This window comes from Haliotis cracherodii, unplaced genomic scaffold (genome assembly GCF_022045235.1).
Source record: "Haliotis cracherodii isolate W230 unplaced genomic scaffold, xgHalCrac1.p SCAF_2, whole genome shotgun sequence".
Taxonomy (NCBI): Eukaryota; Metazoa; Mollusca; class Gastropoda; order Lepetellida; family Haliotidae; genus Haliotis; species Haliotis cracherodii.
Genome location: NW_027266275.1, coordinates 23,976,271 through 23,994,962, shown reverse-complemented (window position 1 = coordinate 23,994,962; position 18,692 = coordinate 23,976,271). Strand labels below are relative to the sequence as shown.

The 18,692-nt window shown below is 41.3% G+C and overlaps 2 protein-coding genes across 6 annotated transcripts in view; one reads left to right on the top strand and one right to left on the bottom strand.

Moving 5' to 3' along the window:
* The window catches only part of LOC139467860 (suppressor of fused homolog), a 30,872-nt gene extending 28,145 nt beyond the window's left edge, over positions 1–2,727 (bottom strand). The window contains exon 1 of the mRNA XM_071249367.1: positions 2,549–2,727. Coding sequence (XP_071105468.1) covers positions 2,549–2,727 — 179 coding nt within the window. The remainder of the gene's footprint in view (positions 1–2,548) is intronic.
* A 226-nt stretch (positions 2,728–2,953) lies between these two features.
* The window catches only part of LOC139467859 (regulatory-associated protein of mTOR-like), a 40,560-nt gene continuing 24,821 nt past the window's right edge, over positions 2,954–18,692 (top strand). For all 5 annotated transcript variants that reach the window (XR_011653654.1, XR_011653653.1, XM_071249366.1 and 2 more), the window contains exons 1-14: positions 2,954–3,218; positions 3,827–3,929; positions 4,736–4,896; positions 5,690–5,770; positions 8,893–9,039; positions 9,474–9,649; positions 9,868–9,927; positions 10,851–10,951; positions 12,059–12,203; positions 13,470–13,650; positions 14,871–14,954; positions 15,192–15,302; positions 15,819–15,893; positions 16,337–16,402. Coding sequence is in view for 3 of the 5 variants with exons in the window: in XM_071249366.1 (XP_071105467.1) it covers positions 3,069–3,218; positions 3,827–3,929; positions 4,736–4,896; positions 5,690–5,770; positions 8,893–9,039; positions 9,474–9,649; positions 9,868–9,927; positions 10,851–10,951; positions 12,059–12,203; positions 13,470–13,650; positions 14,871–14,954; positions 15,192–15,302; positions 15,819–15,893; positions 16,337–16,402 (1,641 nt within the window). In the remaining 2 variants the exon portion in view is untranslated. The remainder of the gene's footprint in view (positions 3,219–3,826; positions 3,930–4,735; positions 4,897–5,689; positions 5,771–8,892; positions 9,040–9,473; positions 9,650–9,867; positions 9,928–10,850; positions 10,952–12,058; positions 12,204–13,469; positions 13,651–14,870; positions 14,955–15,191; positions 15,303–15,818; positions 15,894–16,336; positions 16,403–18,692) is intronic.

Genomic DNA, 18,692 nt, shown 5'->3' with positions numbered 1-18,692 from the left:
ATTATCAGAATAAAAGAACTATGAATTTCAAAACATGAAGAAATTTAGTAAATAGATTGCAATGGCACGGTTTTTATAAATTATTTGAATACTAAAGTTGTCTCAGAATCATACTAAATCAGGTAATATTCAACACAGAGGTACATTGTCAATTTGGCATGCACACATTTTCACATTTAACACTCCATGACATGTTCAGGCCTCAAAGTTGCGACTAAAATGGTCGCCAGTGCAACCTCATTTCAATTTGTCTACTGTCTAATATTCAGAGGTAGCCAAATGACAACCTTGAAAAATATCTTGTGGCGAATAAATTCTATTGCTACACAAATGTAGACACAAACATAAACATGTCTGCAATTAATTGTCCTTGCAAATACTTCCGCCAAAAGTCAACAATGAACCAAAATACATACATATTAATGTAAATAGTATTTTATTTTAGTTGATAGATTATTGGATAAGCAAGTGAGTGAGTGAATTTGATTTTACGCCGCTTTCAGCAATATTCCAGCAATATCACTGCGGGGAACACCAGAAATGGGCTTCACACATTGTACCCATGTCCGGAATCGAACCCAGGCCACTAGCTTTAACCAGTAGGCTACCCGACCGCCCCGGAAAAGCAAGGATATACCTATATAATCTAGTAATATAAATTGCATCATATACATACATGCATGCAATACAACAAATACCAAGTTTGTCTATTAGGGATGGAACGATACATCCATGAACCGTGAGTTTTCAAGCGATGATATGATATGTTTTTTTTCTGTATCGATACAAGACGATACACTTGCTAAAAGCATTTACTTACTACTCGTTTTATGACAGTACTGACAGCCAGCATTTTTGTCTGTCAAATATCACGAAATGTGTTGAAATTAGGGTTTCAAGATCACTACTAAAAATAGCCGCTACGAACATGTGTCTACAGCGAGCTTTCACAGTCCAACACAGGCCTTTCTCAGGTATGGTGTTACAAAATAACATTATTGTGTCAACAAAATCTAAATGAATGTCATATGCTTAAAACCATAAAGGTATTTTCTGAAGAAGGATATTAATTTAAAAACAATACAGATATACAGTCATGCCTCGTTTATACGGACACTTGCGTCATTTCACAATTCGTCCGTATAAACGAATTTCCGTATTACTGAAACCAGCTTCTTACTGGAAGAGTTACTTCCCTTTAATTATGCAACTCATGACAGATGACAGAGCAAACAGATACATCCACTCAATCTTTATTCATACGCGTTTCACAAAGTCTGTCATGGAAGTTTGAACTGTCACCAATTGTCGATTTTCCTATGGTATGTCAAAATTCAGTGCCATAATGCTTACTGATGGTTTCTAAACTTGCTGACGGGTGTTTTTCTTTAAACAGACAAATTTCCCTTTTTTCGCGTGCTGTAACTGCATGTCGCTTACGTTTAGCTGGTTGACAGGCCATACTTACACAACTTTGACCTCTGACCTCCACAGACGCCATATTTATCGAAGGGGATTACATGTACAATAAACAAGCTCGTCTCAAACGTAACTCTGTGTCACTTGGTTAATTGACTTCTCATGAATCAAAGGATTACCACCAGCAGAAGTGTATTGTCCGGATAAGTGAGACAATTTTGTGTGCACTTCAGTGTTTTGTGTATGAAAATGACCGTCCGGTTCTGGAAACTGAATTTCCGGATATACTGGTAAATTTATATAGTAATTATTTTGTTTTGAATGAAAATCGTCCAGGAACCAAGGTTTACGGATATCTGAAGTCTGTATAAGCGGGGCATGACTGTATTACAAAGGCACAGTACCAGCATTTATATGGGCATGGGTTGTTTCCGTATTCACAATAAATAAGAAAAACAGGAATATTAAGTAAACCCACTCTTTTGACAATGGCATCAGAATGAAAACCAGTTCATTGTGCAATATTTTTTTATAGTTAACAAAGGATATATTAAAATGTATTATTTTGTAGAATTTGGTGATACTGTGTGAATAAACCAAAACATTAAGACACCTTTTATACAATATACGATTTTGTAAGCATGTCCGCAGTGTGTCAGTGAGCAGAATGCAGGTAGACTGATGGACAGGCACCATGAGGGTTGAGTGAGCACTGTCTCCAGACAGATCATGTAATTTTTTTCATAAAAAACAACAAACTTTACTTTCTTAAATTTCAGAATACCAAAATTTATATTCAATCCTGACTGTTTGAGATAACTTACAACAGACTGGATGTACAATGTAGTATATAAAAATGTGTGGCAACATAGGAACAAAACCATGAAAAAAACAACTTTTAGTGTTAGGCCGAGAGTTTTTAGACTAGACCACATCCACAAAAGATCAATTTGCATTTGAATTGAAATGACATTTTCCTTGCTCAGCAACATCTCATTGCTAAATCTTCAGATGTTCCTACAAAAACTTATTGTCATTCATCATTGTGACAAATACCAAGTCGCAAAAAACATAGTTCAGAAACCAGTTACTAGGTTAACCCGTTTTACCAGCTCAATCTGCAGCCTACCATATTTGCACCCTTGGTGTATACTGTAGAGGATTGAGTTGATCTGCATAAACAATTTTGCAAGATCTGTCTATAGCTTCATAACCATAACTGTCACATTCATCAAGATCATCAGATTCTTCAGAACTGTCTCCCATTTGCCCCGACACTCCAAGATCTCCAAAACTTTCTGCTTCCATGATTGAAATACAGTGATCTCCCTTTGAGATATACTCTTCAAACCATGTCGTACTAGAAAATAATAACAATTTATTACTCTAACTTTCTTAAAGAACTAATGATAATGATATCTTGATTATAATCACACGTAATTAGATATATATAAATGATTTCTGTGCTATAAAATAGTGTAACATTCAGATAAATATTCCATTTAAAGGGTATTCTCTTCCAATAACAGACAAAATGGCGGATGCCCATGCCGTTCGTGAGAAATTTACGCATGGAACTAATTACTTGATTACGCGTTCTAACACAATTTCCGTCAAAGCTACGAAAGTTTTACTTTTAGAAAATTAACATGGCAGGTGAAAACGACGGTGACGTGTACGAAGAAGGGGAGGGGGAGTTGGTGGACTGGCAGTTACCGGTTGCCTTCAACGAAAATAGACACACGGAAAAGATTGAAGGTTCTCGTCCAGTAACTGAAACATGGAGGATGAAAGAAAGGGTTAGCATGATTGTCAATAAATTTGGCGGGGGTAATGTACCTGGACGAGGGTACCCTTGTCTTGATAATATGTGCCATGCTGTTTATCCGTAGTCTTAGAAATATGACACGACGATTGCCATCACCAGTGTCACCCCAAAACCAGTAAACTTGGTTGTCCAAGTTGTGACCAGTTGTCACATAACATAAGCAGGTGTGTTGCATCTGCAGTTAACTGGGTGCAGCTTCGCCATCTACCAACAGCTCAATTACCTACCAAGCACAGCACTATCGCTGTCTCGCTACCGCGGTTATCAAAACCCCTCTGGCAGGAAGTCATCTATAAGCTGTTTGATCCCATGTTTATAACACCGAGGCACGCTGACTTGATTGATGCTTGTCATTATAACACAATTGTGTGGATCGATGCTCATGATGCTCTATCACTGGATTGTATGGCCCAGATGCGATTATTTACAGACTGCCGTCATATAATTGAAATATTGCAATTTACCAATAAACTGGTAATACCGCGTACCCCTAGTGCTGACTAGTGTAAAACAACGTAGAAAAATGAGATCATTTTATTAGAAAACCACAATGTTATCATGATTTATGATTGTACACAGATGAAGACTGTCAGTGTGGCTCTCGTCATGTGTCTCAACGTTGGTGTTGACCCTCCGGATGTAGTGAAGACAACTCCCTGTGCCAGACTGGAATGCTGGATAGGTCTGTACAGACAAATAGTGTGTGTCATTTTTGTCCTGATCAAATCAATCTCATTAATCATTAATGAGATTGATTTGATCAAGACAAATTAATAAAATGATCCTCTGCTATAATATAATAAAATATTGATTACGTTAAAGCTACATGATAGATTTCAGATGTCATTAGTTTCATACTTTTCCCATGGATACTTGTACATTTTATTCATAAGTTGTTGCCAGTGACCTTTTGTTGAAGTTAAATCACAAGTAATAGTCAATACTGTGGTCAATCTCATTGAAATTAGATCTTAGTTCTTGCTACCGCTGAACAAACATCTGAGGACATCCCATTATGGATCAGGTCAGAACGGCCTTTCATCCGACCAGATAAATGAACGTGACAGTCGGAATGTGATTTTTAATCATGCAAGCTCGAAAACATTAACATGGGGTATTCCAAACGATAGTTACGGGCTTAACGGCTGAATCCATACAATCTAGACCATCTATTAGCCATTCCAGAATGTTCTTTTGTTCAGGTTTCAAAAGTTTTAATCAAGAATTTGTCATAATATGTTTCGAAGCTTCATCGCCAATTTGAAATTAGTGCTCTAAAGCAGGAGAAAGCTGCTTTCTGATTGGCTAATACCGACTTTTTGTCAGTCATTCCTTTGGATGGTCAAAGTTCACTCAAGGTCAGTCTGACCTGACCTGTAATGGGGTGTCCTCAGATCTTAGTTTAGCGGTAGCGAGAACTAAGATCTGATTTTAATGAGATTGCACTGTGGTCAACATGGTGATAGTTGGTGATGTTTCTGTGCACAGATCCTCTCTCCACAAGCCCCCAAAAGGCCTTGGAATCTATTGGAGGCAATCTACAGAAACAGTATGAGCGATGGCAACCCCGAGCTCGATACAAACAGAGCCTCGACCCAACAGTGGATGAGGTCAAGAAACTCTGTACATCTCTCAGAAGAAATGCCAAGGTATATTGGAAATGTCATCCAGTTCTTTTGTCTAAGCTGAGGGCTAAAAATAACAATGACCATGTGCTATCTTTGTAAGTCCTACAACAGTGGGAAACTGTCCTTTCACGTTTCGCTCAGAGTTTCAAGTGCTGATGTCAATATGCTGTAAACATGATAGAAGGCAAAATGTTGGTGAATAGTTTAAAAGATAATTTCATTCTAATGACAATGGGGGGCATGGGTGGCCCAGTCTTCTAAGGTGCCATGATTCGCTGTGCAGAGTTGCATCCCTTGGGCACAGCAGAAACCTATGATTATGGGTTCGAATCCCGGTTCAACCCGATTATGTTTCTAGAATTGTCAGCACCATACCCGTGCTCGTGGGTTTCACCAAAGTGGTAAACGTCTAAGACCTGCATCACCTCAGGCTTTCCTCCCACATTAAGCTGACACGCCGTGATATAACCGTAATACTGTTAAAAGTGGCTTTAAACCCAACTCACTCACTCAATCTAATGACAATGTCTTATGCACATGCTTTTGAACTTGTCCTCTAGTAATAGATAAGCTCTGGCTACTTTGAATGCTAATACAGTAAACTATGGTTATAACAAACTCAAAGGGACCACTAATTTTAGTTCCTAATAACCGTAGTTTGTTATAAGTATGTATACAGCATATGTGCAACAAATGGCAGCGACTAAATAATTATTTTCGTTATATCGGTCAGTTCGTTATGAGTGTGTTCGTTAAACTACATTATAAACATAGTTTACTGTACTATGACTAATGGTATATGGTACTATTTCAGGAGGAGAGAGTCCTGTTTCACTATAATGGCCATGGTGTACCTCGACCCACCGTAAATGGAGAAATATGGGTGTTTAACAAGGTACATTGCATGTTATGAATTGAGGTATGGCACTTATTTTCTGCCAGTTGTTTTTGTCCTGACGATGAAGTATCTACTTTATGCAGTGAAACACCCATGATCATGTTATTTTGGATGTGGCAGTTTAAACAATTCACTAAAATCACAGTTAATACGTCAACATTGTCAAACATGCACTGAAACAGATGATGGTGATACCCAATAATCCACAAGTGTGCAATCTGTGAAATGTATGCGGCTTCTTCAGATCAGGCATAAATAGTTTGGTGAATAGTTTAAAAGATCATTTCATTCTCATGACAATGTCTTATTCACATGTTTGTGAACTGATTCTCTAGTAATAGATAACCCGGTTCAGTGCATGTTTGAGAATTTTTACATACTAACCATGTTATTATTTATTTTTTTGTTAACTGTGATTTTAGGCATTGGACATATCTTGTGCGTAACACAAACATGATAATCTTCATTGAATGGATTCTGGTATCTCCAGCTGTGTAAATGCTAGAATATTGCCAGAATTGATGGCTTGGATGAAAGATCAAGGGGTTGTCAACCACATTGTAATGATGTAAACAAATGTCTTGTCACACATTTCATAAAAAGGTTAAAACATATCCCATCTCATACTGGGCATTTCCCCTCCTTTCTTGATTCTTAAAAAGAGTTTCCGGTTGAAAAAAACAAAGCGCTGCAACACATCCCAGCTGTCTCCACGACAACCATCACCAACAGTGGGCTGTGAAGCGCTGGACCCACACTCCATTTGTTGCAATTGTCATGATCAGTGCTAAACAACTGAATGTTGTAGCTAGTGGAAGAGTCTCTCTTGAAAGCAGACTTCCTAAAAAATTATACAGATGTCTCGATTCCATCCATCAGCTTGGGATCTAAACATCACCCCAAACCACTTATCATCTGAAGCTTATGAACCATTGGCAGATAAGCACTTTGAACATGTCACCTTTAAATGAGTCTTTTTGTTGGCATTAGCTACTGCAGCTAATGTCAGCGACATCCATGCCCTGGATATTAACAGGGTATGATTGAAAGACAAAGCAAGTTAACTTAGGCTTTAGACATGTTAGAAGGGACTTGATTGTGAAGAACCAACTACCAGGACAGCCGGATAGGTTATTCCCCGTCCCTCCGCTCCCTTGATTTTAGGCCCAGATGATCGAGAAGATCTCTCAATCTCTCAATCTGCCCAGTGAGAGTCTTAAGGATATGCCTTCAAGCTCCCAAACCTGTGCGACAATTATGTAGAAGGTTGTCAATTCCCTTGTCTCCAGCTGCGACAATGGAAGTTTCGAGGAACCACAGTGTCTTTATGGCTCCGATCAGTCATTCAGCAATCTTACACCCTCGCGGATTTACCGCTCCCCAGTGGCTTCCAACCCGCTTAAGACAAAGGCAGTGGCGGCATTACACACATTATCAGTGATGATGGAAGGGTGTTTTTTGTAGTCTGACACAGTGTTTCCCTCACACTGCCTGAGGGACATCTACGTCTCAGTGTACAGGGTCTGCACCAGTTTGGATCTCTTGTTCTGTGTTCTGGCTCAACAACTGACAGCAGCCCCACAGCACAGATGATATATGCATCCGACGAGATCGTGTGTCGTATCGTGTACATACAAGAACGAATCATTGAATTTAGCATCTTGTTTGTCCTTACAGTTGGGGTTCTCAGACTTGAATACCCAATGGAGGGATGAGATTCTTCAGTGGAGACTTTTTGTCTTCGACAATATGAGAAGTCATCACAGGGCGTGTTCGTTCAAGAAACGGTGTTCCGAACCCTTTGCTTGCCAGTCGATGTGTTGGGACAAAGTATTTGGTCTGAAGGACCGTGAGAGTTGTGTCGATAATTCCCCTTCCTGTTATCATGGTTATAGCAGCATACTCAATCACTGCGACGGTGTTTGATAGCTTAACAGAGCGAAAAAAGATATGCCAAGGCTGCTAAACTTTATGTCGAAAGACTATAAGTGTGTGGGCGGTACTTGTAGCACTCCACTGACCCGGGCAGGGATGATTCACTCTCTCAGGGTAGGTTGTCAATCGTTATCCTCTTCTTGTTCTGGCATACTCAGTCACTGCGGTTGTGATTCATAGCTTTAACAAAGTGAAAAAAGAGATGCCAAGGCTGCTACACCTTGCGTCAAAAGGTTGTATGTGTGGGGGCAGTCTTGAAGAACTCAACTGACCAGGCAGGGATGATTGACTCTCTTGTCTATGGGGAGAGTTATAAGATGTAGTTGAACAAGTCCGTCTTAGTTCCATACCAGGCAGTTGTTTTGATCAAAGAAAGACGTCCTGTGCGAAAACATGGAACACATGAGTTACCCGACCTCTTGATAATTACATCTGAGTAGCACCAAGGGTTTTTTCCAAAGCAACCAATACACATAACCAGAACGATGTACAGATAATGGTTTAGGACCGTCTTTCTCGTGTTCATCTCACGGTTGAGGCCTAGTTACTGCCTTGGGTACATGCACCCAACCACCAACCGTGGGATAAATGCACAGTGTCAGATAGGATAAGTTTTAATAATTTGTAAATTTTACAATGAATTGTATATTTATAAACACTTACCCTATCTCACACGCTAAACTGCTAACACCCACCCAACCATCCCCTCATCACCATGATCAGTTACACAATCCTGTATGGTTTTCGACAGAGAATGAGTAAGCTTGGGACATGACTTGATCGCACTGAGCCAGAAGCAGCCAGCTCACAGCCCACTGTTATTGATGGTTGTCGTGGGGACAGCTGGGATGTCTTGGGGTGCATTCTTTTTTTAAGCTGGAAACTTGTTTTAAAGATCGTTGCCATGCAAGGAATGAGAAAGGAGGGGAAATGAACAGCGTGAGATAGGATAGGTTTTTACTAATATACAATTTATTGTAAAATTATTTTTTAGAGTTTTGTTGTGCAGTATCCCTGTAATACTTCCATGCCATTTACTCAGATTGACATGTTCCCATGCCTTTGAACATGTTGAAAGAACAATAAAAAAAAGTTACCACAGTGCAACCAAGTACACAATGTAAGACAACAGAAGTAACCATGGTAACCGTTTAAACAAGGAGTTATGATGTTTGTCTCTACAGAGTTACACGCAATACATCCCGCTGTCAGTGTACGACCTGCAGACCTGGATGGGGAGCCCTTCCATCTACGTCTTTGACTGTTCCAATGCGGGAATCATTGTGGAGTCTTTCAGACAGTTCTCTCAACAGAGGGACCAGGAAATCGATGTAAGATCACAGCTCCCGTGATAAAATTAAGTAAATGTAACTCCACTACACAGTAATTAATTAATAGATAACACAATTGTTTTGAAAGCAATATGAACTGAATATAATAATTAATTTTTTACTTATCCTGCATTACTCCTTAATGCATGTACTGCTTACCTTAAGCAGTAATGCACGATAAGTATACTAATGTAAAAAATATTTAGATTTTACTAATATGTACTAGATCTTAGCAGTCTACAATTTCAGCCACTTATTGAAAGCCTGATTCTAGTAACAGTGTGTATGGTTTGGTCTGAGACATTTCAACATTTGAGTTGTTTTCGTGGTTTTAGTCCATATAGTAACAAGTTACAATTGTTGAAACAGTTTCGGTCTTGTAGACCCTGAAGTTTTTGCACAGAATGTCACAGTAGATTATATCTTTCTTTCAGAGTGAAACCACAAATGGCAGTCAGTGGTACAGTGGCCAGGGTCCCCCCTCCTCCAACAAGCACTGCATACAACTAGCAGCTTGTGGGGCCAAGGAACTGCTGCCCATGAATCCAGAACTACCTGCTGACCTCTTCACATCATGTCTAACTACACCAATAAAAATAGCTCTTAGATGGTAGGCTTCCTTTGCTGGATCATTCGTAGATGCTGTTTGGCATGCTTGATGATATATACATTTCAGTTCTTTGATTATATAGACCTCAAATATTTAGTAATTAGTGGACATTTTCATGTTGACTCTACCAGTCTACAGATGTGGTCTTTTTATTTGGGAAGTTTACATTTCATGATTGTGCATTCATACCACGTCAGCTTTCCTTTCTTTCTGTGTAGGTATGTTCTTCAGAATACAAGCAAGCTGGTGCCCGGTCTCACACTGGAAATGGTTGATAAGTGAGTCCATATTGACTTTGCCTAGGGTTGCTGGCTGTGTGGTTGCAGGTTTCTGTTGCAGAAACCCTTTTTGTCACTTTGCAATATATTTACATAAACAATGATCTTAAGACTATAGATTGTAGTACTTTTTGACGTTGTTAATCATGTACTCATTAATGAGTAGGATATCTTGCAGATTAATTTCATTTATTAAGCTGCTGCATGTGTTCAAAGTGCAGAGGTTGTAATGCACTGTGCAGAGTTGCATCCCTTACCTCCACCAGAATCCAGTGATTATGGCTTCCAAACCCACATCCCGATAGGGTCAACCATAGCTGGCCAAATTCTTTTCACTGAAGGGGGCAGGGGTGGCCCAGTCTAACGCGCCGCGATTCGCTGTGCAGAGTTGCGTCCCTTGGGCACGCCAGAAACCTATGATTGTGGGTTCGAATCCCGGTTTGCCCCGATTATGTTTCTAGGTTTGTCAGTACCATACCCGTGCTCGTGGGTTTCACCGAAGTGGTAAACGTCTGAGACCTGCATCACTTTGGGCTTTCTTCCCACATTAAGCTGACATGACTGGAATACTGTTAAAAGCGGCGTTAAATCCAACTCACTCACTCACTCACTCTTTTCACTGAAGTGGTAAACATCTTCATCCAGCATCACTTGAGGCTTTCCTACCATATTATGGTGACACAGTGTGTTATGACTGAGAAACTGCTCAACATGCTCAAAGCTGTGTTAGACCACTGCAAGATCTTTCCTTGTGTGTGTGTTCAGCATTGAAAAATACACCCGTTTCTAATAAGAATGTCCTTACTCATAGCAAAGACAAGGGTTTTCCCTGTTAACTTATTGGCAGCAACTGTGGTGTCAATATAAAGTTGATTTAACTAAACATTGCTGCTGAATTAAAAAACATGCATTGATATCATCAGGATCCCAGGTCAGCAGAATGACCGGCGGACAATGTGGGGTGAGCTGAACTGGATCTTTACCGCCATCACTGACACCATTGCCTGGAACATTCTTCCTAAAGGTGGGTTGTGTTGTCTCATGGAACTCTCACTCTGTTACATCCTGTCATCTGCTGTCTGTTGTCATGATCTTGTCCATGTTTAACTGTTAATAGGAATCTCTTGATTAGTGGTACTATGGAGAAAGAGTTTAAAGAAGGAATTTTAACATTTTGAAAACATGGAAAAGAAATGTATGAATTATTACACATAAGGTGTATATATAACTTGCAATCATGTAAATATAGATCCTTCATATGAATACACAATGCCATTGAGAAAGTGATCAAAAGTAACTCATCGTATGTTTGATATAACACTTTCTTAGTATTTTTAGGGGGTGAGTGCCATCCGGGATCCAAATCCCAGATGGCACTCAACCCCAAAAAGTACAAGAATCTGTACTTTACTTAATACTTTGAAAGTTTTATCGCAAATAAAAATGCCATGTATTCATAGCTTTCGGCTATGGGAGCCATGCCCATTTACAGAGGTGTACACAAAATACGTGATCTGGACTACCAGTTGTCGGACTTTCATTTTTGTGCAAGCCTCAGTGAATGAGTGGGTTAGATCGCTGACTTTGTGTACTGACAATTAGGTGCCTCACTCTGACAGTGTGGGTTTGAATCCGGTATGGGACTCTACCCCAAAAAGTACAGAATCTGTACTTTACTTAGAAAGTGTTATCCCAAATGTAACATTTGTTACATAGATCCTTCATAGATATCTGAGCTATGGTTTTGGAGCTTTTACTGGGTTAGAATAGGTCTTCATCACTCCATGCTTGACGTAAAAGGCGACTATGCTTGTCGTAAGAGGTGACTACCAGGATCGGGTGGTCAAGCTTGCTGACTTGGTTGATGCATGTTATTGTTTCCCAATTACGAGGATCAATGCTCCTGATGTCAAAATCACTGGATTGTCTGGTCTAGACTGGATTATTTACAGACCGCCGTCACATAGCTGGAATATTTCTGAGTGCGGCGTTAAACAACAAACAAACAAACAAATTTTGATGCAAACAAACACTATCATGATACTATGGGGGTCTTTAATGATTATTTTTGTCATCTGTCATCTGATGTTAAACTCAGAGGGCTCCCACTTATTCTGATTTTTTGTTTCAGAGTTGTTCCAGAAATTATTTCGCCAGGACCTGCTTGTGGCGAGTTTGTTCCGGAACTTCCTGCTTGCCGAGCGTATTATGCGTTCCTACAACTGTACCCCAATCTCTAGTCCGAAACTACCTCCAACCTATCAGCACCCCATGTGGTGAGGGCCTTGTTGAAGTAGAAATAGTGCCGTGTTGGAGTATTTGTAGAGAATGTCACTCCAATGTCTTTTGATGTCAGATATATTAAAACAAGTTGATGAAAGTTTTAGACATCAAGGTTTGACTACGTTTGCAGTTTTTAAACAGAAGTAACCAGTATCGTGTGTGTAAAAGGTACAGCAGACCAGTTTCAGTAGCAGAGAGAATAGGGTTTGTTTGTTCAGCTTCGTTTGTTGCAGTGTCTACCGTTTGTTTTTTGTACCCCGCCACGCGATATAGTATTCACGACCGTGCGTAAGTACGTCCGTACGTCCCACCTGTTTGTTGCCACGATATCTCAAGAACTAATCGCTGGATTGTATTAATATTTGGAACTATGGTGTATATGCAGACACCAGTCGGGTTTGGTTACCTTGACCCCATTTTCAAGGTCACAGCAGGCAAATCTGCTTTTGGAGTTGGAAAACAGTGTTGCCGCAATATCTCAAGAACTAATCGCTGGATTGTCTTCATATTTGGTACTATGGTGTATATACAGGCGGGGGACATTTCGTCACTTTGTGACAAATACTTGTTTTGTTTGTTTTGTTTGTTGTTCAACGCCGCACTCAGCAATGTTCGAGCTATATGACGGCAGTCTGTAAATAATTGAGTCTGGTCCTGACAATCCAGTGATTGATATCACTAGCATCGATCTACGCAATTAGGATACATCAACATGCATCAACCAAGTCAGCAAACCTGTCAACCCGATCCCTGTTATAGCAAGCATGGGTTGCTGAAGACCTATTCTAACCTGAATCTTCAGGGGTCAGAGACATAGCGATTATTTGATGGACTGAGATGTCATGGTAACCGATAATGTCACAATGGTCTGCAAAGCATTGTGATGCAGTTTCATTGTAGCAGTATCTCCTAGGCCCAAAGAGATATCTCCTGTGGAAGCCAATGTTGGATGATATATGACTACACTTATCATGTCTGATACACTGGTCAATAATCAGAGTTGTTGGGGAGGGCTACCAGCACCACCTCCTTCAGTTGATCTCTTTCCCCGTGTCAGAACATGGCCTAACTGTTAACTCTACAGTGGGAAGTACTTGCCTAGTTCGGCAAGGATGGAAACTGGACTTTTATAGTCAGTTAACGCCCTTGCCTTGAGAAGATGGTGTACTATGAGATGACAAGTTAATATTCAGATTTGTGAAGTGGTAAATTAGGTCTCGGGAAGGTTAACTGTTGTATCTCTACATGATTTGTTTCAGGCAAGCATGGGATCTTGCTCTAGACCTTTGTCTTTGCCAACTGCCGCGAGTCAATGAGGAAGATGGGTCAGCATTCAAGCACAGCCCTTTCTTTGCTGAGCAGCTGACTGCTTTTCAGGTTTGGCTGTCATTTGGAAGGGAAGATCGCAGGCCCCCTGAGCAACTGCCTATTGTACTACAGGTAATTATCTCCTTCTAGGACACAATTGTATGTTGACTATCAGTAGTAATCCCTTCTTTTCTACTGGGGCGGTCGGGTAGCCTAGTGGTTAAAGCGTTCGCACGTCACGCCGAAGACACAAGTTCGATTCCTGACATGGGTACAATGTGTATAGCCAATTTCTGGTGTCCCCGGCCATGATATTGCTGGAATATTGCTGGAATATTGCTAAAAGCGGCGTAAAATCAAAATCACTCACTCACCTTCTTTTCTACTATACCCTGTCTACTTTATATGCTTGGAATAGGTGTAAAGCAGCCGGGATTGTTGTACAAGGTGATTAATGGATTGGTTGGTGAGGCTGCGTCATGCTGACACTGTTTGTCATTTATGTGCTAGCTATTATGGACAGTGGAAGCTGGTGCAGATGCACTATATTTGCTTGTCACCATTTCTCAGTGTATCAGGAACAGTTTGGGCAGTGTGTAAGAAGCTTGAGATGCAGCCTCACACATCTCCCAGGCACACATCTCCCGGGCACACATCTCCCGGGCACACATCTCCCGGGCACACATCTCCCTGGCACAAATCTCCCGGGCACACATCTCCCGGGCACACATCTCCCGGGCACACATCTCCCGGGCACACATCTCCCGGGCACACATCTCCCGGGCACACATCTCCCTGGCACAAATCTCCCGGGCACACATCTCCCGGGCACACATCTCCCGGGCACACATCTCCCGGGCACACATCTCCCGGGGACACATCTCCCGGGCACACATCTCCTGGGCACACATCTCCCGGGCACACATCTCCCGGGGACACATCTCCCGGGCACACATCTCCCGGGCACACATCTCCTGGGCACACATCTCCCGGGCACACATCTCCCGGGCAGAAAAGTTCCTATGATCCATCAATTTTAGTCGGAAGAGTCCATTAAAATGAGGATCACAATGTGTGACTTGCCTGATTGTGGGTTAACATATCCCACGACCTGGGTCACTGCTTATTCAGTCCCTGGTATTTTGCGGACTGTACCAGAAAACAAAAACATTCCACTCAGTCACAACCAAAAGTATTTGATATTATGCTTTTGCAAATTAAGACATGAGGATTCATGTAACTCAGAATAGTGAGCATCAAACTGTATAATGAATGCCACCAATGTGACATTTACAGTTTTACTTCAAACAAAGATACCAGTGAACTTGAACATGTTGTACTGACTTCCCCAGGTGCTGCTAAGTCAAGTTCATCGACTGCGGGCCCTTGATCTGCTGGGCAAGTTCCTGGACCTCGGCCCCTGGGCTGTGAGTCTGGTACGTCATTACATGAGGAGGGCGTCTAGGTCCCATATTGTTTAAGCATGTCAAACAAATACATGAAATAATCTACATAGCTTAGAATTACGAAACCTTTTCTGGAATAATGACCATGGATCAACAGAATTTGGAGATGAGAATACGTAGTAATTAAAATTGCTTGAACACTATGAGATTTTTTCAGGCACTGTCATCACAAATAAGCTCTCATCAGCTGATTTCTTTATGTTCCAGGCGCTGTCAGTTGGCATCTTCCCCTATGTGTTGAAGCTCCTTCAGAGCTCGGCGAGAGAGCTTCGACCACTACTGGTGTTCATTTGGGCCAAAATACTGGCTGTGGACAGTGTGAGTAGCCAGGCTATTTACAGAAGGAAAACCCCATGCAAGGAATTCACTCTAAGAATTTTCTAACATGGGCCTTTTATGTGAAAATTTGAAATATTCCAGAGGAACACCCACACTTGCCCATACAGGTATTTGAAAATGTGGGCCTTTTTTCAAATTAAGGGTCTAAAAGCACAAGGCCCCACCCTAGAATTATCTCTGCCCATGGTCATTCTGGGTCCCCTGCAACCTGTGCTTGTCACAACAGGCTACTAAATGTTTAGGGTCTGACTCAGTGACTAAGTTGATTGTGTGTCATAGTACCCTGACGGTGTGGATGTTGCTCGTTATATCGACCACAGGTTGTTATGGTGCCTCATTATATTGACTCCAGTTTGCCGTCACAGCTGGAATTTTGTCGAGTGCAGCATTAAACCACAGACAAACAAAACAGTGAATAGTGTTTAGAATTTAGCATATTTTGTGATGTCATTCTTGAAGTCCCTAAATTTATGTTGATCTGTGTGTGTTTTTCAGTCCTGCCAGGCAGACCTGGTGAAGGACAATGGCCACAAGTACTTCCTGTCTATACTGGCTGATCCGTATTTACCGGTAATTGTTCTCCTCATTTTCTGAGTTTTGTAAATTTTGATGATAGTTCTACACGTTAAATATAAACATGATTGTGAATAAAGTGTCTGTACAGGAGAGGGCCACACATTAGCCAGTATTTGTTTCAAGTGGTTTGAAGTGAAACTATTTTACTTGTTTTATGTGTGGGGTGGTATTTATAGATAGCCGTGTTGTCTAAGGAACAACAATCATCTGTGCACAGTTGCCTTCTTTGCGATCTAATTTGTGGTACAACTTAGTCAGCAATTAGTCCAACAGCTTAATCAACTGTTCACAATGACCATTAATGCTCACAGCTCTTGCGTTCCTTCTGACTTTGGGTTCAAATCCCACATAAAGCTGACAAGCTGTGATATATCTGAAACACCATACAAAGCAGTGTTAAGGCAAACACACTCACTCATTTATGTGTATTTGTTCAGGCTGAGCACCGGACGATGGCAGCCTTTGTCCTGGCAATGATAGTGAATGAATACCAGCAGGGTCAGGTGAGTGTTGTCTTGTACCTGCGTGGATCTGACACCATAAGTGCCATTATCGTTTTATAGACTAAAACATACTGGCAACGACGTAATAATTGATGTGTTGGAGCGGCTGTGTGGTTGTTAGAGGAGGAATGTTGACATCTTGACTTGATCCGGGTGTACGTTTCCTGTAGTCTTATGATTGTACCTTTTCCTGACTCGTACTTATCGCCTATCTCCACTATTTTCTGAAAAGTAGTGGAAACTTCCTGAACTGTGTTCCTGGAGGACAGCAAAAGAACAGATCACCTGAATGCACCCCTAGTCTGCACATGCACACAGGAAACATGTGACCAAGCCAGTATACCCCTCACTCTCTCATTTTCACTCCTACTGGGTGGTTGGGGAAAAAAATTCCTGAGCTTTGTAATCCGAACCATCTTATCAAAATGAACACTTTTTCATTAAATATTGGTTCAGATGACATTCTACTAACCTTTATTTATCATATCTAACAATTATTTTTTAAAATAACGTCCGCTCAAGCACTGACAGTAAGAGGCAGACTGCAATTATGTCCCTTTCAGAGATTCTTAAGACCATTCCTAGATCATCCAGACCTCAAACATCGACATCCACAATGATGGAAGAAATACCTACATTAGTGGACAATCAAGTCGAATGTCTGTGGAGGAACCAGATCCCAACCACCATTTGTTCTTAGATTCCTTCCTGCTAGGATGGGGCCCTCACTTCAATGAAGAAGTAACTTCAGGGATATGGTCACCAGAAGAAAACTCCTCCACATCAACTATCTCGTGTTCAAGGCCGTCATCAGTGCTATATCTCATTTGGCTCCACAGCTGAAGGACAAGTTTTTGATGATAAGAACAGACACCTCAACTGTGTTATTCTCCATAAATCTCCAAGGAACAACAAGATCTGCGGTCCTTCTGAGACAGTCTCAACCTACCGATAAAGACAAGACACATCCAAGAAGTGTCTAACGTTCAAGCAGACACTCTATCAAGGCCATCCAAGCCATCACCAACAGTAAGGATGCTCCTTTCGAAGCATTCCAACCAGTGACAAGAGACAGATAGCATCCTTTGTCTCGCCAGTGCCAGACCTGCAAGCTCGGCAGTCAACTTATTGGCAATATCCTGGGAGGGACTTCGCGCTTATGTGTTCCAACCACCAGCACTGATGCCACTGATATTTCCAACTTACCGACAAAGCGTATAAACCACTACAACTGGCGGATTTTGAACATCTGACCTAGAAGATGGGATTTCTACTGGCCCTAGCCACAGCAGCCAGGATGTCGGATACATGAGATTGATACAATCTTGGTACAATGATTGGTACAAGATTCAACAGTGGTGATCATGTTTTTGCTCATCTCGGCATGAGATGGGTTTTTATCACCAAGAATCAGCTACCTGGTCAACCAGATGGACAGTTTCATGTCCCACCACTCTACTGGTATCAGATTCCCACCAAAGATTTATGCCAGTGTCCAGTTTGAGAGCACTAAACATTACCTGCAGAGGACAAGTTCCAGAAGGCAAAGAGTAAGAAGAGTGTTTAGTCCATTATTTTGGAATAATTCAGGAGAAGTTTCCAGAACAAGCAGATTATAACAGATCTTGATCTGAACCACACCCACAGGTGGAACCCACCACCTTCCGTAGAATTCAAGCAATAGTATGAGTCAGGATAAGGTAAAATATGTATTGTTCAGAGTAAACATATCAGTCATCCTGACTCGTACGCTATAGCACCCACCCAGCCGTCACCTCTTCCCCTGTGTTTCGGTCGTTTGCTAAGTGAAAAGAGAGCGTGATGAGTATACCGGCTTGTCACGTGTTTCTGGTGCACAGGTGCAAACCAGGGGGTGCGTTCGGGTGATCTGGGTTTTTTGTCTGTTCTCCAGGAACACAGTTCAAGATGTTTCCACTGCCTTTCAGAAATGAATTGAGATAAGTAATAGTATGAGTCAGAATAAGTATAAATGATGTCTGACAATTAGATCTTGTGATGGCCACCGAACTCTAAGTGTGGTAACTGAATGTGCGAACACCTTAATAGTGACATGACAAGCGAGTGATGTAACATCAAACAATATACCGTGACAGTATCTAAACAGAACCTGCGAAGATCTGGGGTAGAATAGGTCTTCAGAAACCATAGCCTGCCGTAAAAGGCGACTATGCTTGTCGTAAGAGGCCGCTAACGGAAGTGGGTGGACAAACTCGCTGACTTGGTCAATGCATGTCATCGTATTCCAATTGTGTGGACCGATGCTCATGAT